Source organism: Asterias amurensis, chromosome 6 (assembly GCF_032118995.1).
Source record: "Asterias amurensis chromosome 6, ASM3211899v1".
In the NCBI taxonomy this organism is placed as follows: domain Eukaryota; kingdom Metazoa; phylum Echinodermata; class Asteroidea; order Forcipulatida; family Asteriidae; genus Asterias; species Asterias amurensis.
Window position 1 is genome coordinate 5,478,724 of NC_092653.1, and position 19,343 is coordinate 5,498,066.

Below are 19,343 nucleotides of genomic sequence, written 5' to 3' on the forward strand. Positions count from 1 at the left end.
CAGATCAAAAGTTCGCAATACATGCCTATACTTATGCATTGCTGTGGCAACCGAAAGTGAGAAATATCCCCCAATTTGAAAATGTTGGCAAACCATGAAGGGGATAGGTCTCCAAAGTGAATTTTGGTCAAGAGATAGACTGGACTTGTTTTTACAAATGGTGTTAGTTTAATGTTGGTGGGTAACTGTTGCCAAGGTCAAAGGTTACAAAGAATATGGCTGTTTTTGATATTTTCTGTCAAGAGCCAACTTCAGAGCCTTTTCAAGATTTTATTTAATGAACAAGGGCTCTATCCTTTATGTTGGGGAAAACCACTTATAATATCTAGGCACATGTGATTGTCCCAAATTAATTATAGAGCCCTTGTTCATTTGATAAAATGTTGACATGGCTTTGAAGTTGGCTCTCCACAGAAAATATTGGTGTTTTGTAATTCATTTTCTGTGGAGAGCCAACTTCGAAGCCCTGTCAACATTTTATCAAATAAGGAAGGGCTCTATAATTAATTTGGGACAACCATATGTGCCTAGATATTATAAGTGGCTGTCCCAAACTGAAAGGATAGAGCCCTTGTTCTTTAAATAAAATCTTGAAAAGGCTCTGAAGTTGGCTCTTGACAGAAATATAAAAAACACCCATATTCTGTGTAACCTTTGACCTTGGCAACAGTTACCCACCAACATTAAACTAACACCATTTGTAAAAACAAGTCCAGTCTATCTCTTGACCAAAATTCGTTTTGGAGACCTATCCCCTTCATGGTTTGCCAACATTTTCAAATTGGGGGATATTTCTCACTTTCGGTTGCCACAGCAATGGTACAATGTGTATAGGCATGTATTGCAAACTTTTGATCTGTAATATTTGTTAGCGCCACTCAAATCCCATTAGCTTTTTGCTTTTTATGTGTGCTGAGAATCTATATAATCATAAAATGCAGACAATTTAATGGGATCATATTGGCGCGTGGATTTCTAGACGACGTAAAATTGCCCGAAATAGGCAGTAGTGTAGTTTCATATGACCTTTGACCTTTGTTATATTGGTGGGCCAACATGATCCCAATTATTTTTCAATTGAAATCTGTTTAGGAACACTCAACTTAACCAAATACAAGAAAACATTGGTGGGATCTTGTTGGCACAGATACTTACAGTGATGAAAAAAGTGAATGTTGTCCCAATTTAGGCCAAAATGTGTGGAATGACAATACTTTAGAAAATTTTCAAAAAATCTTTTGACATGCAAGATGCAGAGATCCCAAGATTCTTTTTTCATTTGTCATTAGATGAAAACTGTTCCAATACTTAGTTGCCATAAAAACAATTTTTTGTTGTTGGCGCGCGAAGTTACGGAGGTGCAAAAACGCAATATATTGGTAAAATTTGAACTTTGACCTCTATTATCTCTCTGCGCCAACGAGATCCCACGCACTTTGCACTTAAATTTGTTTTAGGGATGCAAGCTCTTTCATTTGAACTTGTTTAATTCATGGGAACTTATAGGCGCGCTGAGTTATGAGGCGTTGAAAATGGCACGAGGGCACTGTTCGTCAAAGGTTCAGGTGCGCGTAACATGATGCGCCAACGAGATCCCAATTTTTTTTTTTTACTTTTGTTATAAGCCCAACTGGAGGTTTCAAAAAATGTTTTACTTTTGTTGGGATGACCTTGGCGCACATTTTTGTGTTTACAGGGAATGTACTATTCGTTTCTCGAGGGCTTTTAGGTCGAAACTTTGATAACTGGTAACTCCAAAACCGAAAGCGTCAGCAAACTAAAATTTTGGATTTATTCGTTTGGTATGATGATGTATCACTCTAATTTTTTAGAAGAAGATCTGAGAACCCATGAATCACCACTTGGTACACTCTTACAGGCAGGGACTCTTAAATATTTGAGTGAGAAATTACCTATATAGGATTTGAGGCATTGCATGGTGAGGTATCAATGTATATTTGGTGTGTATCTACTTGCCAGGTAGAGTTGTTCTTAGGGAACTGTCTTGCTTTATTCTACTGCCGCGGAGTAGATAAACGGAGGTTCGGTAGACTTCTCAGTTCTGAAAAGAACTGTCCTGCTTTCTCAACCACTCGGTTTCTTCAGAGAGAGCTAATTCTCACAATGTTTTATACTATCAAGGTTCAAATCCTGATTGAGTTGATTTTTGTGCCAAATATTTTCATCTGAGACGAGAGTTTCAGTAGTGTAACACTTTGAGGTTTTCATTCCGGGGTTGAACAAAGACAACATTAATTTACTTGGGTTTGGTTTGAACCTGCAACCTTTCCCGGAGGGCCGAGTTCAAATCCAGATGTAATCAAATTTTTGGTTAAAGACACTGTACACCTTGGTAATTGTCAAAGACCAGTCTCCTCTCTTGGTGTATCTCAACATTACATATAAAATAACCAACCTGTGAAAAAATGAGCTAAACTGGTCGTCGAAGTGGCAAGAGAATAATGGAATAAAAACGCCCTTGTTTCACAAGTTGTGTGCTTTCAGATACTTGATTTCGGTACCTTAAAATCTAACTTTGATGTCTTGAAATCAAATTTGTGGACAATTACTGTTTTCTCAAAAACTATGTCATTTAAGAGGGAGCCAACTCGCACACACCGTTTTATTTATACTATCCTCTCTCCCTATTACTAGTTATTAAGTTAGGGTTTCTGTCAATAATTATTTTGAGTAATTACCAATAGTGTCCAGTGCCTTTCCGTTGCCCTTGTTGTTTAGAACTCATGATCTTGTGCACGAACTTTGGTTTTTATCACTTTTGTATTTTATATGACATGTTTACTAAGAGGAAATACTTAAATTTTGATTATTTTTAATGAAACCTTGTCAATGCCAAGCAAAGTCAATTTTTTTAATTCCTTTTATCAAAAATAAATTTCAAAGCAAAGCTTTTCATAAATTATCTAATTGTTTAGCTATTTGAAATTGGAGAGAGAAAAAAAACAGTTTCAAGAGATGTTTTCATCATTTTTTTCTTCTTTTCTACCTTCTTTTTTGAAGAGTATATTTAGTTGTATTTGCAGGTTCTCACAATGACACCGTGAGGTACGGTGGATACACACTTCAGTGAAAGAAAGTTCGAAAAATACTCTCATAAAGTGTCAGGGATGTTTTAAGCAAGGTCATATCACCCCCTCCCCCTCTTTTTTTAAATTGTACCCTTGGAAAAAACAGGGGAATGCAGGATATTGTGGAAAAGCCATGCCAGGAGGGCCATAATATACAGGTCAACAGTGTTAGTCAATAAAATAACAACCATCCACTTTTAAAACAATTTACTTTCAGACACGTGCGCTATTAGACAGAAATAGTTCATGTTTCTCCATCATAGAACCTTATAATCGGTTACATGGTGTGCTACATAAACAAATGGGTCTAAATATTTACAACCTTTTTCTAACTTGCATGGCATTTTGTTAGATAGAAATATTGTTTTTGGAAGGTTGTTAAGGCCTACTGGCCACAAACAATTGCAATTGGAATATTACTTTGTTTTGTTCTTAATTACCAATCTTAAAGATGGTCTTGAAAATGTTCCGGTTTGTGCCAGCTTCATTTGCTGCTTTTTCCGACAATGTACAATGCTGCTTGATTCAGAAATTTTAATAAAGGAAGTATTAGCAAGCAAACTTAAACGTTTTTTTGTTTGTTTTTTTCAATTGTTTTGTTGCAATATCATTGACAAATATTGTATAATAATGGCCTATTATGTGCTTTGTGGATCCCCCCCCCCGCGAAAAAAAAATTAATGTAATTAATTTCAGATGAGCATGCTTGCGATTTATTTTTCTCAACCAGATGGATCGCCTTTGACCTAAAATAATGTCCTTAAATGTATTTTTTATTCTCCCTCTTCACCAATATGAAAAATAATGTTGACCTTGATTTGAATTGAAACAAAGCCTAACACGACAGACGGTGCAATGACACGTGCGAAACAAATTATTTGAAACGAGGGGGAAAATGGCGGTGTTTTTTATGTTAAAAGGTGGGCAAAGAGAAAAGGGTTGAACATTGAAAGAAGAACGGTGGTTTGTACGTAGACAGCCGGCCTGTGACCACACACATCGCACGGGGGAGTTTTGCCGAGTTTACCCGGCTTTCCTCTCGCCCCCCTTGACATAGCGACTCGACGACCGATATCACAAACTTCTTTTGAATCATCCTCTTTTGAACCTTCCTCTTCCAGCGCGCCATAGTTGAACTTGCGACGATTAATTTCTACCTAGCGGAACGCATGGGCGTCAATCGGGGGGGGGGGGGGGGACAGGGGGACATGTCCCCCCCCCCCCACCTTTTGGAGGGTGGGGGATACAATATCACATGTCCCCCCCCCCCCACCTTTTTGACCACCTTTATCATGAAGCCTAAGTTTCGCACTGTGTAAGACGAAACCCTGTGTCCCTATATGGACATTAATCCTGTGGGCAAAGGATGACACAATATCCCCTCTCTAACTTGGCCCTAGATTGCATCACAGAGCATCTAAAATGCAAAATTTTCCCGGGCCCTTAATCGGGCCCGCACCCCGAGCCGTAAAGGCTTCTAACACGCATGTTCCATCGTTGACAGATTTGCACCTCCCCCTTGAAAGATCGGAAGGGACGTGTACCCGACCCCACCCCACCCCACCCCACCCCACCCCATTTTCGAAGGGTAGGGGACACAGTATCAATGTTCCCCGTGTCGTTTGACTACCTTTATTATGATATGCAAATCGTGTTTTGCACTGAGGAACTGTGGAGCACTGGAACACAAATATTCACACAGCTCATTGTTCTGTTTCGTTTGCCATTTGGCCGCTTAATGGCCTAAAGATTGCACCACAGAGCATCTAAAAACACAAAATTTTCCCGGGCCCTTGAGCGGGCCCGGACCCATGCCGTAAAGGTTTCACACTCACGTGCTCACTATTTGACAGTAAAACTTGGTTCATAGAGCCGCACTTGAAGATGCTGTCAACCCAAAAGGTTCTATACTGCTGCTCACATTTTACAGATGTTCTGTTCCGTTCTGTATGCCTCTTGAGGATCTAGAGCATCTAGAATGCAAAATTTTCCCGGGCCCTTAAGCGGGCCCGGACCCATGCCATAAAGGTTTTGCACTCGTGAGCCCACTCTTCGACAGGTTTACTCCCTAAAACTTGGTTCATAGGTCCGCACTTGAAGATGCTGTCAACCCAAAAGGTTCGATACTGCTGCTCACATTTTACAGATGTTCTGCTCCATTTCTGACAGATTTGCCCCATAAAACTTGTGTCTTGGGTCTGGTGATGATAGGGATGAAACGCTGTCTGAGCATTAGAATGCAGAAACAATATTGATATAACGAAGCTATAATTGAGTTGCTTTTAGGTACAATAACCATGATAGCAAGAATAGGTGCATCATAGCTTGAAATAGGCATTTAATTCAAACATCTGAGAGGGGGGAACATCACCCCTCAGATTCACTAGATTGCACCAGAGAGCATCTACGGGCTAAAAAAAATTCCGGGGCCCTAAAGCGGGCCCCGGACCCCACGCCGTAAATGTTATGTCCCCCCCACACTTTAAGACGGATTGACGCCCCTGGCGGAACGAACCTTGACCAACTGGGCGCAGTATTTTTATCTATTTATTTTTCGAAATTTACTGGGTGCTGTTCAAAAGTTCGACAAAAGGAATACAGCGCCATGGTCTACGGGAATAATTCATAATCTGGGGTGCGTTCGTCCCTGCTGCTGAGAGCCGACCAAGCTGTTTTTGTGTGTGACGTTTGTTTTTTTCCAGGACGAATGTGTGCAGATCATTACCCACGTTCGTCCTTGACAAAGAAAACGCCACTCACTGGGCCGGCGTCAACCCAGCGAAGCTAAACGAACGCAACCATAAATTCTGTCAAGGTTTAGCGAGTTTGGACTTTACGGTCAACGATTGTTTTGTTTACTTTTTGGGAATTATTAAAGGAACACGTTGCCTTGGATCGGACGAGTTGGTCAAAACAAAAGCGATTGTAACCGTTTTTCATAAAATGCATATGGTTGGAAAGATGTTTCAAAAGTAGAATACAATGATCCACACAAGTTTGCCTCCAAATTGCGTGGTTTTCCTTCAACTGTGCGAACTAACATGGTCGGCCATTTTAATGGGAGTCAAAATTTTGACCCCCATAAATGGCCGACGTGTTAGTCGACGAGGTAAAAGGAAAACCACCCAATTTCGAGGCATTTTTGTGTGGATCATTGTATTCTACTTTTACAACATCTTTCTACCCATATTCATTTTATAAAAAACGGTTTCAAACGCTTTTCAAAGACCAACTCGACCGATCCAAGGCAACGTGTTCCTTTAATATATATAGGTCAACATGTTGTCACTCAGCTAGCTCAGAGCTATGCTGATCATGTGAGTGTGTAGTGGCGTTGTATCCATTTCCCCCCCGTTTTCAGCAACGTCTGTGAGGCGAAATGGTGGAATGGGATTGTGTGGTTGTGGGGGCTGGTATTGAGGGCTCGTCTACTGCTTATCAACTTGCCCTGAAAGGTTGCAAAACACTCCTGATTGAGCAGGTAAGAAGAAACATCAATTCTTGATTGACTCTCTGGGCCCAGGCCTTGTTATATCTACCTCCAATGGAGGCTCCATGGTTATATCCATATTGTTTCTGCATTCTAATGCTCAGACGGCGTTCCAGACCTATCATCACCAGACCTATCATCATTGGAGCACGTTGGCTTTGCTTTGTGTGAACCTGTCAAATTTTGTTCTTGCAGGGCAAAGCAATTTTTCCTCTTGTAAGATTTGAATGGGCACTTCTGACTGTGATTGATTGTGGAAAGCTTAAATTAGTATTGGATTCTGCTGGCCTGTTCGGACGTAGTTGCATTGCATTTATTTGGCATGTGACATGACTATGAGGACCTTTGGGGATACTCCTAGAACTATTTCAGTTATGTCCGCTATCGTCTCACGATAGCGGACAAAACCGAAATAAACTTTCCGTATGGCGGCACCACTTTTTCACTCGTTTTTACAAAAAGGGATATTATATCTCATTGAGGTAAATTACATACTAATAATATATTATTTCATATCGAATGAAAAACTTTTCCCACTTTGGTGGTGGATCCTTACGGATAGGCCTAAACTTGTGAACAAAATGGTCTGCTGCGGTAAGATAGTCGAGTTGTGGCCGTGCTCTCACGACTCTCACGCAAACTGCTGGTTGCCAACTTCTAATATAATGGGACCACACCATGAGATGAGAGCAGTAGTCTCGCGGTGCCAGCAGCTCAGCAGTCTCGCGAGAATATCGTGGGGAGATATATAAAGCTATCACAGCGACAGACATTTAACAACTTGTCCGCAAGTCTAGGATGGGCCCAGCACAGCAACGGGCATTAAAAATTACCTCTGGTTTAAATCAAGTAGGTGATGACCCACTACAATATATATAGCCCTTGCTGTATAATGAAGTGCATTCCAGTAAAATACAGACCCAGTGCACAGGGGGTCAAAATGTGCACAAAAGAATCTAGGACATTTTTTTTGCATAAATGAATGGGCGTGTAACCACTTGTGCATGTTTTGAACCCCAAAAGTGGCGGACAGGAGATACGCGTGTACATAGTATACACGTTGTGCAATGGGTCGTTATAATGGAAGAACCTCATAGTTCTAGTGATCCTCCAAATAGCATAGGAAACTTGACTTTTTAATAAATTTCAGTTTTTGTTCTCTCCGTTGTTACTTTTCATGATGAATGATGAACAGTTTCCCCTCGGACATAGCAGAGGCAGCTCCCACGGTCACTCTCGCATCACCCGCTATGCCTACGTTCAGAAACACTTCTCTGAGATGATGCCAGAATGCTTCAAGATTTGGGCTCAGCTGGAACGAGACAGCAACACCAAGCTCTACAGGTTGATAAATTATGTTTATCGTCCCCGCTTGCTCACTTTTCAGAGGCCGCCTGCTGTTGGTTTTTTTGAAAACTTGAAACGATACGAAGAAAGAAGTAAATTTAAAATAAAACGATTTTTTTTCTATTTTAGACCAAAAAGAATCTGGCTACCATCTTAAAAAGTAGCCCTTCTATGGTTATTTGGAAAAAGAAAAAAAGGGACCTCCTCTCCTTCCTTTTTACAAAAATGCAGAATGTTAAACATGTTTTTGTATTTGTTTGGCCTTATTTTCTCTTGTGAGGGATGCAATTTTTATCATCACTAACTCCGTAATCTACCATCCCAAAAAAACTAGCCCAAAATCGTGTGTTGAGGCTAATGTAATTTAGGATCATCAGATAAAACCACAGCTGTACTGCTTTCATTTTTTGCCTTCGCACATCTGGGTGTAGTACAGTAATAAAACGAGTAATTAAATGTATATAAATGAACTATAAATAAAAACACGTTTTAAAAGGAACATTACAGAAACGGTATTTGCTAACAAAGCAGTTGCTGGCAGTGTAGGCACTCTATGTCATCCACCATAAACTGACAAACTTCTAGAAGTTTGAGATCGATCAGCCATCTGGGTCACGGGAAAAAGTGAAAAACAAAACACATTTCTGGCATGATATATCAATTAAAAAAGAAGAAATAAAACACTCTCAAAGCAATAAGCTCCAAACAGGAAAATCAGATTTATTTATTTCTCATCAAATATTTTATTTCTCATGAACTATTTTATTTCAGACAGAAATATTTCTAGGGATGTTTTCTACTATCATGTTCATTAGACCGTGTAAGTTTTATGTAAATCTGTGGTCTTAGTCAATGTTTTTTTTCTTAGCAATTCTGTAATGTTCTTCTAATAATGTCAATAAAAAAATCACTAAAATATCATTTGAATTTGCTCCTTGCCAATGTAGAAAAGAGGGCTTGCTGGTCATTGATGAGCCACCCTACAGCAATCTTAACATGGTTAAAGGAGCACTGGACAGCATAAACCACAAGTACACTGCGTTGACATCATCGGAGATATGCCGTAAATACCCTGGAGTTTCTGTAGCCCCGGATACCAAAGGCATCATAGAGCACGATGGGGGTATTCTACTGGCTGATAGCTGTTTGAGAGCCATGCAGGTATGATTGGGGGGGGGGGGATGAGAAAAGTCTCACGAATTAACTGAATAATAATATTCATTCATTCATTCATTCATTCAGGAACATTTATTTCAATACTGTAATTCATTACAAATGACTCTGGACACTCTTGGTAATTGTCAAAGACCAGTCTTCTCACACTTGGTGTATCTCAACATATGCATAAAATAACAAAGCTGTGAAAATTTGAACTCGATTGGTCATTGGAGATGCGAGACACAAAGTTGTGTGCTTTTGGATTGTTGATTTTGAGACCTCTCTCGAAATCAAATTCGTGGAAAATTACTTCTTTCGCAAAACTACATCACTTCAGCTGTTTCTCACAATGTTTTATACTATCTACCTCTCCCCATTACTCGTAATCAAGGAAGGTTTTATGATAATAAATAAATTTTGAGTAATTACCAATAGTGTTCACTGCCTTTTATAATAATAAACTGCATTTGAATAGCGCATATCACTAAGGTCCCTATGCACTGGATAGGAAAAGTAGAAACCAACAGGAAAAGAAATACCAATGGAAGAATAACTAGTGGTAAATGGTGAAGAGGTGAGTTTTTAAGCCATTGGACCCTTTCGGTAAACAGTATTGTCCAAGGCCCACACTTCGAGTATCACAACTTCTATATCATATAACAAACCTGTGAAAATTAAGGCTCAATCGGTCATCGGAGTGGGGAGAAAATAACGGGAAACCCACCCTTGTATCCGCGCGTTTCGCCGTGTCATGACATGTGTTTAAAATAAATCCGTAATTCTCGTTATCGAGAATTGATATTGTTTTACTGTTTTCTCAAATAGTAAAGCATTTCATGGAATAATATTTCAAGAGAAGTCTTTCACCACTGCCTTCTGTAAACCCTGTTATTTGTAAATCTGTGAACTTTTATTTTTTTTTTCTGTACAGAAAGGGTCCAATGGCTTAAAGTCGATTTTGTAATTAAAGGGTATGTAGGCTTGCTAGTGACTATAAAATTTGTCGTGGTAAAAAGTACAACATTGGATAGATATGCTTTTTGAAAACAAGTTTTACCTCAAATTACTGCGGGTATCACTTCAAAGTGAAATTTTGTTTCTCTGAATAAATTTATATTATCAAATGCCGCTCTATGCGTCTAGCCAAAGGTTTTTTGTTACCATTAATTTAAAGATTGATTATCGAATGTGTGCCTTCTCTTTAATTTAAGGGTCTGTACGTGTTTAGTAATGACCCTGAAAATTGATGGCAATAAAATATGTCTTTGTAAAAAAGTACAACTTTGGGTACGATATGCTTTTTCAGAATTTTTTTCACCTCGAATTACTGTGGTTATGGGAAAAAAAAGTAGTCACAAAAAAGTTAATCTGTTGTGTATTCCAATTGCAGATTATTTTTCCCTGCAGAGGCATAACTGCCCCGTCTTAGTTGTATTGTCACTTGCTGTCACTTATCATCACTATTGCCATGCTGTCATTTTGTCACTTTCTCTTAATTGTTTATTACATTGACACCATTTTGTCCCTTAGCCCCTTATCTTCAAAGTATCTCAGAAGTATCAAACAGCCAGTAATCAATCACTTCTGAATCCTCCAGTTATCAAAACCAAATCGTACATTTCCCGCTCTTTCCAAAATGCAGCAGTTCGGTTACGGAACAGTCTTCCAGAGGTTGTTAAACAGGCTGAAACATCAGACCATTTCAAAACCCGAGTGAAAATATATCTGTTCAATTTGTACAACTGTTGATTTTCCCTTCACAGCGTATAGGGACCTATCGGGGTAATGGTGATATGCCCCATATAAAAACTGTTTGTTATTATTATTATTTCCTATCCACCCTTTTTAGACCCAGTTTCTAAAGCATGGTGGCACAATCAGAGACTCGGAGAAGGTCCTTCAGGTCATACCCGGTGACATTGTCACCATAGTGACAAACAAAGGACGACATCAAGCCAAGAATGTTGTTCTGACACCAGGACCATGGGCTTCTAAGATGCTGAGACCACTTGGGCTTGATCCTCCACTAAAGGTTTGTAGTGAAACAAAAAAAGAAGTTTTCTCTGTGGAATTTACGACAATCAGAGATAACCTGGATAAGGTTACACATGTAGTAGTAGTAACAGTAGTAGTCCCGGCCCAGTTCTTAAAGACACTGGACACTATTGGTAATTGTCAAAGACTAGTCTTCATTCTCTAAAACCACGTCACTTCAGAGGGAGCCTTTTCTAACAATGTTTTGTACTATAACCCTCTCCCCATTACTCTTTACCAAGTAAGGTTTTACGCTAATAATTATTTTGAGTAATTACCAAAACTGTCCACTGCCGTTAAGTATTGAGGTTCCGTACTGACACAGGGTCATGCTGCAGCAGCCTACACAAGTGGGGCTACTCCGCTTTGTGACTGTGGTGAACCCCAGACAATGCGCCGGATGATAGCTGACTGCCCACTCTCTCACCTTGATGGTGACATTGAAGCCCTTCACCTGGCTGAGGACCCAGCTTTAAACTGGCTTACGGACTTCGGAACGAAAACAGCATAGCGTACGACATCATCATGCTGCAAGACTTGTTACACACACTCGTTCACGTGAATCCATTTCCCCAATTTTTCAGAATATACATTGGTCACCAGTTACACAGAGAATAATTTTCAAACTTTTAGTTAATATTAATAATAATAACCCGTTTTTATATAGCGCTTTTCACACCCGGAGGGCGTCCCAAAGCGCTTCACATTATTACCCCTGGTCACTGGGCCTTAAATCACTCCTTAAACCATCTCAGCTCCCTGGTAGGGAGTATGCAGCCTGTGCAACATTAATATGCGCTACTCGGCTAAATCAACCACAAGAACCATCTCTGCCCTCACAGGTACCCATTTACCCCTGGGTGGAGAGAAGCAATTATAGTTAAGTGTCTTGCTCAGAGACACAAGTGTCACGACCGGGATTCGAACCCACACTCTGCTGAACAGAAGCATCAGAGCTTGAATTCGGTGCTCTTATCCGCTCGGCCACGACACCCCACAGTTACAACATACAAATTCAAACATGGTATACATGTAGCTTAATATCTCATAAAATTAATCCGAGACTATTGCCCTACTAGAATTCTTCGTTCTGGGTTACAAAATCTTCTCACTCCTTTTCCAGCCACCACCAAAGCTTATGGGCAAAGCGCTTTTCAGGTTGCATCTCTGGAACTCTGGAATTCATTCCCTAGTAGTATAAAAAAAAAGCTCCTATGTAGAACAGTTTTAGTTTCTAATTTGAAGACTCATCCTTTTGTTAAATAACTTGTATTTTACATTGTATGCATTTTGTAGTTCTTTCTGTATTTTCTGTTATTTTTGTATTCAATAGTCCTGGTTTCACTCTTTCACTTTTCCTTTAAAGGCAGTGGACACTGTTGGTAATTGTCAAAGACTAGCCTTCACAATTGGTGTATCTCAACATATGCATAAAATAACAAACCTGTGAAAATTTGAGCTCAATCGGTCATCGAAGTTGTGAGATATTAATGAGGAAAAAAAACACCCTTGTCACACGAAGTTGGTGCGTTTAGATGGTTGATTTCGAGACCTCAAGTTCTAAATCTGAGGTCTCGAAATTAAATTCGTGGAAAAATACTTCTTTCTCAAAAACTATGGCACTTCAGAGGGAGCCGTTTCTCACAATGTTTTATACCATCAATCTCTCCCCATTACTCGTTACCAAGTAAGGTTTTATGCTAATAATTATTTTGAGTAATTACCAATAGTGTCCACTGCCTGTAAGCACTAATTGTTATTTTGCGCTATCTAAAAACTGTTCATTATTATTACTATTATTATCATCATTGCTACCACAAAGGTTTCATATTCCTGTCTCTTTACCCTCATGACTTCGTTCAGGTGTGGAGATTAGATGTGTGCTACTGGCAAGAGAAGATACCCGGCCAGTTTGATAATTTCCCTGTATTCATTGCGTATGGAACAGGAAACCATTACTATGCTTTACCAAGTGAAGAATACTCTGGACTTGTGAAGGTATATGTTTGTGATCTGAATCATTTGTACTTGTATCAGGGAACTGTTTTCGCGATCATGACCAATAACTGTTTCAATTGATTTGGCTCTTGGTTAAAGCCAGTGGACACTTTCGGTAAACAGTATTGTCCAAGGCCCACACTTCGTGTATCACAACCTATATATAAAATAACAAACCTGTGAAAATTTAGGCTCAATCGGTCATCGGAGTCGGGAGAAAATAACGGGAAAGCCCACCCTTGTTTCCGCACGTTTCGCCGTGTCATGACATGTGTTTACTATGAATCCGTAATTCTCGCTAACGAGAATTGATAATTGTTTTAATGTTTTCTCAAAAAGTAAAGCATTTCATGGAATAATATTTCAAGAGGAGTCTTTTACCACTACCTTCTGTAAACCCTGTAAGTTTTGTAAATCTGTGAACTTTTATTTTTGTTTCTGTTCCGAAAGTGTATAATGGCTTTAAACAGTTATTGGTTACACAGCCCGAAAACGCACCCCAGTTAAAATTATAGTTTTTCGTCGCCAGACACACAAGGCCTGAAGGCCACTTCAAGGTATGGGGTACAATTTTATTTTGTTCTTCCAGGGGCCGTGTACCTACTTCAAGGGCTGAAACAGGGTTACCCCCTTTACATTTCATACGGATGTAGGCTTGGGTATCATCAATCAGAAGCTTGACTGGTAGAAAGCACTACCTCCCCTTGCTTTTAACAGGTGACTTTCGTAATGAGGCTTTCAATTGTGCATCGTGAACAAAGCTGTGCACTTTGGGGCCTTGAAGTGACACGTTGTCTTGGATCGGGTGAGTTGGTCTATGAAATGCTTCAACCATTTTGTGGATACAAAAATTTGACTCCTTGTTGGCATGCCGTAGTAAAAGGAAAAAAGTGCAGTCTCAAGGCGTTTTTTTTTTGTGTGTGGATCCTGATGTTCTACTTTTAAAACATCTTTCTAACCATGTGAATTCTATAGCAAATGGTTTTAAAGGAACACGTTGCCTTGGATCGGACGAGTTGGTCAAAACAAAAGCGTTTGTAACCATTTTTTATAAAATGCATATGGTTGGAAAGATGTTTTAAAAGTATAATACAATGATCCACACAAGTTTGCCTCGAAATTGCGTGGTTTTCCTTCTACTGTGCGAACTAACATGGTCGGCCATTTATGGGGGTCAAAATTTTGACCCCCATAAATGGCCGACGTGTTAGTCGACGATGTAAAAGGAAAACCACGCAATTTCGAGGCATGTTTTGTGTGGATCATTGTATTCTACTTTTACAACATCTTTCTACCCATATGTATTTTATAAAAAACGGTTACAAACGCTTTTCAAAGACCAACTCGACCGATCCAAGGCAACGTGTTCCTTTAAACATATTTCATAGACCAACACGCCTGATCCAAGGCAGCGTGTGCCTTCAATGACATTGTCTCATTGTGCATTACTTTGTTGCTATTTCTAGGTGTGCGATCACAATGAGCATGAACTAATAGACCCTGATGCTAGGGACGCACCTTCCAGTGACCATCAGCTCAGAGAGGCGTTAATCAAGAAGTTCATTCAGAAATTCTTTCCTGGCTTACATGATACGCCCGCTATCGTGGAGAGATGTATCTATTCGGTAAGGAAGCTTATACTATTATCTGTTTTTAATACTACAAACATACAACAGAGCATTTATAAAGCGCCTTCTAGACAGATAAAAATGCTATAAGTGAGCAAACCAATGGAACTGTACCACAACATATTACATTTAACACATATAATTCTTAAGAAATAGAGTGGTGTCTCATGGCTGAGTGCCAGAAGATTCAGTGGGTAACCAGTAAACAAGGTTTATGACCCACTGCTTTACACCCAGTTGTGTCCCCCCCCCCCCTGATTTCAGAGCCATCCTCGTCTTGCCACCTGAGATGAATAGCTTTTAGTAGCCCCTTAATGTGTCTCTTCCTTGCTTCCCCCCCCCCCCCCACCACGGACACGGATAAATTTGTCTATTAGGTTGAGGCTCAGGATATCTGTTTTTTTTTTCTCTCTCTTGCAGTTTACGCCAGATGAGAGTTTTTATCTGGACACTCATCCCAAGTATCCTAATATAGTTATAGGCTGCGGTTTTTCAGGTAGGTACCGGTAGTGCACTTTTTGTATTTAACCATGTATAGAATGTCTTTTGAGGGAGTGTTGGCTCTAAAAAGAGCCTGTTGGTCTTGGCGTTTTTGAAAAGTATACTCTGCTCGTCTTCAGGAGAAAAGGATTTTCTCTTTTTTTTTTTCCTGAGGACGAGCAGAGTAAACTGTTTGAAAAACGTCAAAATCAAACTGGCTCTTTCCAGTGCCAACACTCCCTCAAAAGATTTTTAATACATGTTTGTACACACTTAATCTTAGTAGTCTTGATGTTGTCAGATTAGAGAAGGTCAAACCATAGAATTGTAGTTTCTTAAGAAATAACCCTCAATGTTGTAATCTTGTGTTTAGTCTATCACAGCAACATTTGTTCTCCTAAAGCAAGTCTTCAAATTTGCTTAATGGGTCTTCTCTTTAATCTCCAGGTCATGGTTTCAAGCTGTCTCCGGTTGTTGGTAAAGTACTCAGCGAATTAGTAATGGGAACAAAGCCGAGCTACGATCTCTCAATGTTCAGACTGTCTCGATTCCCCAACGGCCCACTAGCTAAGCTTTAGATGCCTTAAAAGGCACTGGACACTATTGGTAATTACTCAAAATAATGGTAAGCATAAAAACTTACTTAGGAACGAGCAATGGATATCTGTTGATAGTATAACACTTTGTAAGAAACGGCTCCCTCTGAGGTAACATAGTTGTTGAGAAGGAAGTAATTTCTCACGCAAATAATAAAAGACCTCAGCTGATGCCTTTTTATTATGCATCTGAAAGCACATGAAGTACTAATAATATTGAAGTCTTATATAGCGTACGTATCTACCAAACAAGGTACTCAAGGCGCTGAGTATATACAAACTTTCAGAAAGATAGGTTATTGCAGTGATGAATTTTTGAGTACCAATTGGTTAAGGGTTTACAAGGTGCTACAAGGGTGTTTTTAACTTGCAACTCCGATGACCATTTGAGCCCAAATTTTCACAGGTTTGTTATTTTATGCATATGTTGTGATACACCAAGCGAGAATACTGGTTTTTGACAAATACCAAATGTTTCCAGTGTCTTTAATATTTGTAAAAAAAAATTCTTAACTCATCAATGTACAGAGAATGGCTACCTCAATGTAGATCAAATAATATTTGCAACTCCATCCAACTTTCCATCTCTCTTTGCCGAACCAAAAGGTATAAAAATAACACCATCCCAGTGTACACTGATGTGTTTAAAAATTCTTGATTTTTAAATGCAAAGTACTAATTTTTATTTACACCAAAGATACTGACTGGCTCTTTAGAATTCTTAACTTTGACTCAAATTTCAAAAGTGGGATGTGGTGTCGTTTTTTGGAAATTGACACTACAAGTCAGTGTGTTGCTCGCTGCTGAGAGCTTTGAGTTCTAGTTGTGATAGGACATTTGCTTTTTATGGTTAAGGTCTCGGGTTCGCTTCCCACCGAGGTAAATGACTGTGAATTTAAAATTAAAAAAATTACCCACAGGATTCTGGAAAGCACCAAGTATGCAGTGCACGAACACAACCCCCAAGTTAACACAATAATAGAACAAGTTGGTGACAAACATGTGAAATTTTTTATAACACCCCTTACCAACAATAACTCTGCCTTTTCACTGGTTTAGAACGCGTCACATGATGTCTTACTTTTACTAGACGACGGATGTGTGAGAGTGTATCGGTTTGCCGTGTGATAGTGCATCTGTTCGTCGTGCGCTAGTCCAAAGACTATCACACAGCATGCAGTACCCAGACGTCCGTTGCGTGTACGAGGATGATAAATTAATAGTCTGAAACCATTTCGGATTACATGACACTACATGCAGCACAGTATAAGTTTTCGCTATCTGTATTCTGGTCGTCCATGGATTGTAGCATTCAGGTCTGTAACTTAATAATAATAGTACAGTATTTAGAAATGTTTGGGGTGTTATAAAACAAATATTGACTGCTTTTACTCGTGCAATGGTTAAAACTGGAGTCACAGTTTTAACCATAGCACTCGAAGCAGTCATCATTTGTATAATAGTTCATAGCTGTTACACGATATCATTTCACATTTTCACAGGACTCGGGGGAAAGTACTGAGTAACACTAATTGTTGTATGGGTAAAAGAAAACAAAATAAACATAATATGATAAATGTCGAGTGTAAAAACTTCCAGGTTTTGCCAGAGAAGGTCACAACTTTATGATGTCATTCCAGTTTAATTTACTTGACAAGTTTTATACAAACAAAAGTAATCACTTTTAGCGACAAACAATTCCAGTATCATCAGCATGGTTTTAATTTAAGATCTCTTTGTTTTTCAAACAGAAAATTGTCATTGTAAATTTTTGTTTAATGGGCCCTTAAGAATAATCTCTAGGGAAGATAATAGCAATTAATGATAGTAAATGTTAATAGTAATACTTTTATATGTAAACAAAATATTTTTTAAAAGGTTTAATGTGCTGTTTAGAATTATCCCTACGGAAGTTGGGAAAATATTTAATAATTATAATGATACATTTGTATATCGCCTGAGGTATTTTCAGAAAAAAATGCTATAAGGGTACTGCGCAATAAGCCTTTAAAGTATTTTAAATTCACAGATATTAAGATGGTTTACATCAGCATAGAAAAGGTACACAAGAATAAAAAACATTTACATTTTAAAATTAAATAACAAAAATACTTTCAAAAGTTTAGCAACCTTTATTGAACCTAAGATTAACCAGACCCAAGGCCGTTTCATAGAGCTGTCAATCACACAAAAATTGCCTAGCATGAAATTTCTTCCTTGATAAAAACACTATTGTTGCATACTACTTTTTTTCTAGTGTTCAGCTATTGTTTACTTATCCTTCAAAAAAATCATGTGGAAGTTTAGCTGGTGATCCTGTTTTATATGTGCTTAGCAGCTCTATGAAATACCAAAGTCAGTACTATTAAACAAATCTATTATATTTTACATACTTTATTTGAAATTGAACTATGTGATTGTATACTATTTCCATACAGTTTATTACAAATTATGTAATTAAAATAGTTTCTACTCATGATGGCTTTTAGTAATTTATACAATTTTATTTGCCACCTTTTTATTTATGGTAATGAAATATCGATTATCTGATCGGGTATTGAAACAAAATAATGAGCACAGTATTTTAAAATACTGTGATCTATCCCCCCCCCCCCCAACACGTTTGTAATAAAGTTTTACTTCGTCTTGCAGACGTCACATGAGGTCGCACTTCATGATTAGTTGTAAGTGTTTCCATCAAAATTGCAACATGACCCGATCGCTTGCCTGCTGCCACATTGTATAGAAATTAATAGAGATTGTTTATGTCCCTTATGTTGTACCCCGCAAAAAGTGACCAAAATGGTGTCGGACCACTATATAAATCTGACATTATTGTTGTTTCGTCAAAATGCACACCTTTTCAATCTTAAAGTGCCCCTCTTTCAATTAATTTTAGCTGATTCAATTCAATATGACGAATTACTCCAGACTCTTTTTGCCGGAAAAAAAACTCAATAATGAGAATTAGATCAGTTGCTGGCTCCTAATTAGAAATAAATTGTAACCTTTTTAAAAAAGATGATCAGAAATGCCGAGCGATGAGCATGATTATATAATCATAAAGCTCTTTAAAAGAAAAGTACTTTTCCGAGTTAGAGGAAACGTCACCGAGTGTAAATTTTAAGGGAATTTCTCGTGTTGATGAATCTCGCCCACCGTCTTCCCTTTTGGGTGTTTCAATGATATTTTCCAAAATGAATTAAACAAAATAATGAGTAAACTTTTTGGGGGGTTTTGTTAACTGTTCGATCGTTTTGTATATTAAATGTAGATGTATGCCTATAGTACACCAAAAACGAATAACATCTGCAAGTTTCATTTCAAAAAATGGTCGCGCTTTTGAGATATCGCCGAGTCCGGAACAATCACGCCGCGCCGGGAGTTTCAACAGTTTGGGCCATAAAACGCAATTTCGAATGGTTAATGTTTCACAAAATGCTTATACTATCAAATGCTGCTGTAGGCTTTCAAACAAAGTTTTTTTTATAGTGATTTCCAAACGTATTCCCTTAATGACTCA

At 38.6% G+C, this 19,343-nt stretch overlaps 1 protein-coding gene across 4 annotated transcripts; it reads left to right on the forward strand.

Moving 5' to 3' along the window:
• Positions 1-5,818: 5,818 nt before the first annotated feature.
• Positions 5,819-18,299, forward strand: LOC139938059 (peroxisomal sarcosine oxidase-like). 4 transcript variants are annotated; one of them, XM_071933422.1, is made up of 9 exons: positions 5,819-5,904; positions 6,451-6,570; positions 7,775-7,923; positions 8,874-9,087; positions 10,934-11,116; positions 12,982-13,116; positions 14,583-14,741; positions 15,165-15,240; positions 15,672-18,299. In XM_071933422.1, exons 2-9 carry the CDS (start codon positions 6,469-6,471, stop codon positions 15,800-15,802), a joined length of 1,149 nt encoding a protein of 382 aa, XP_071789523.1. In that variant the 5' UTR covers positions 5,819-5,904; positions 6,451-6,468; the 3' UTR covers positions 15,803-18,299. The 4 variants fall into 4 exon arrangements, with proteins under 4 accessions (XP_071789523.1, XP_071789521.1, XP_071789522.1 ...); XM_071933420.1 differs by having other exon boundaries at positions 5,826-5,904; positions 6,363-6,570; XM_071933421.1 differs by lacking the exon at positions 5,819-5,904 and having other exon boundaries at positions 6,300-6,570; positions 15,672-15,849; positions 16,880-18,299.
• The last annotated feature ends 1,044 nt before the right edge of the window (positions 18,300-19,343 follow it).

Bases quoted from the DNA above. Each gene is read 5' to 3' on its own strand.
- LOC139938059 (XM_071933422.1), top strand. From the start codon at position 6,469: ATGGTGGAATGGGATTGTGTGGTTGTGGGGGCTGGTATTGAGGGCTCG. The intron at 6,571-7,774 runs GTAAGAAGAAAC...AATGATGAACAG, and splicing joins AAACACTCCTGATTGAGCAG to TTTCCCCTCGGACATAGCAG. The intron at 9,088-10,933 runs GTATGATTGGGG...CACCCTTTTTAG, and splicing joins GCTGTTTGAGAGCCATGCAG to ACCCAGTTTCTAAAGCATGG.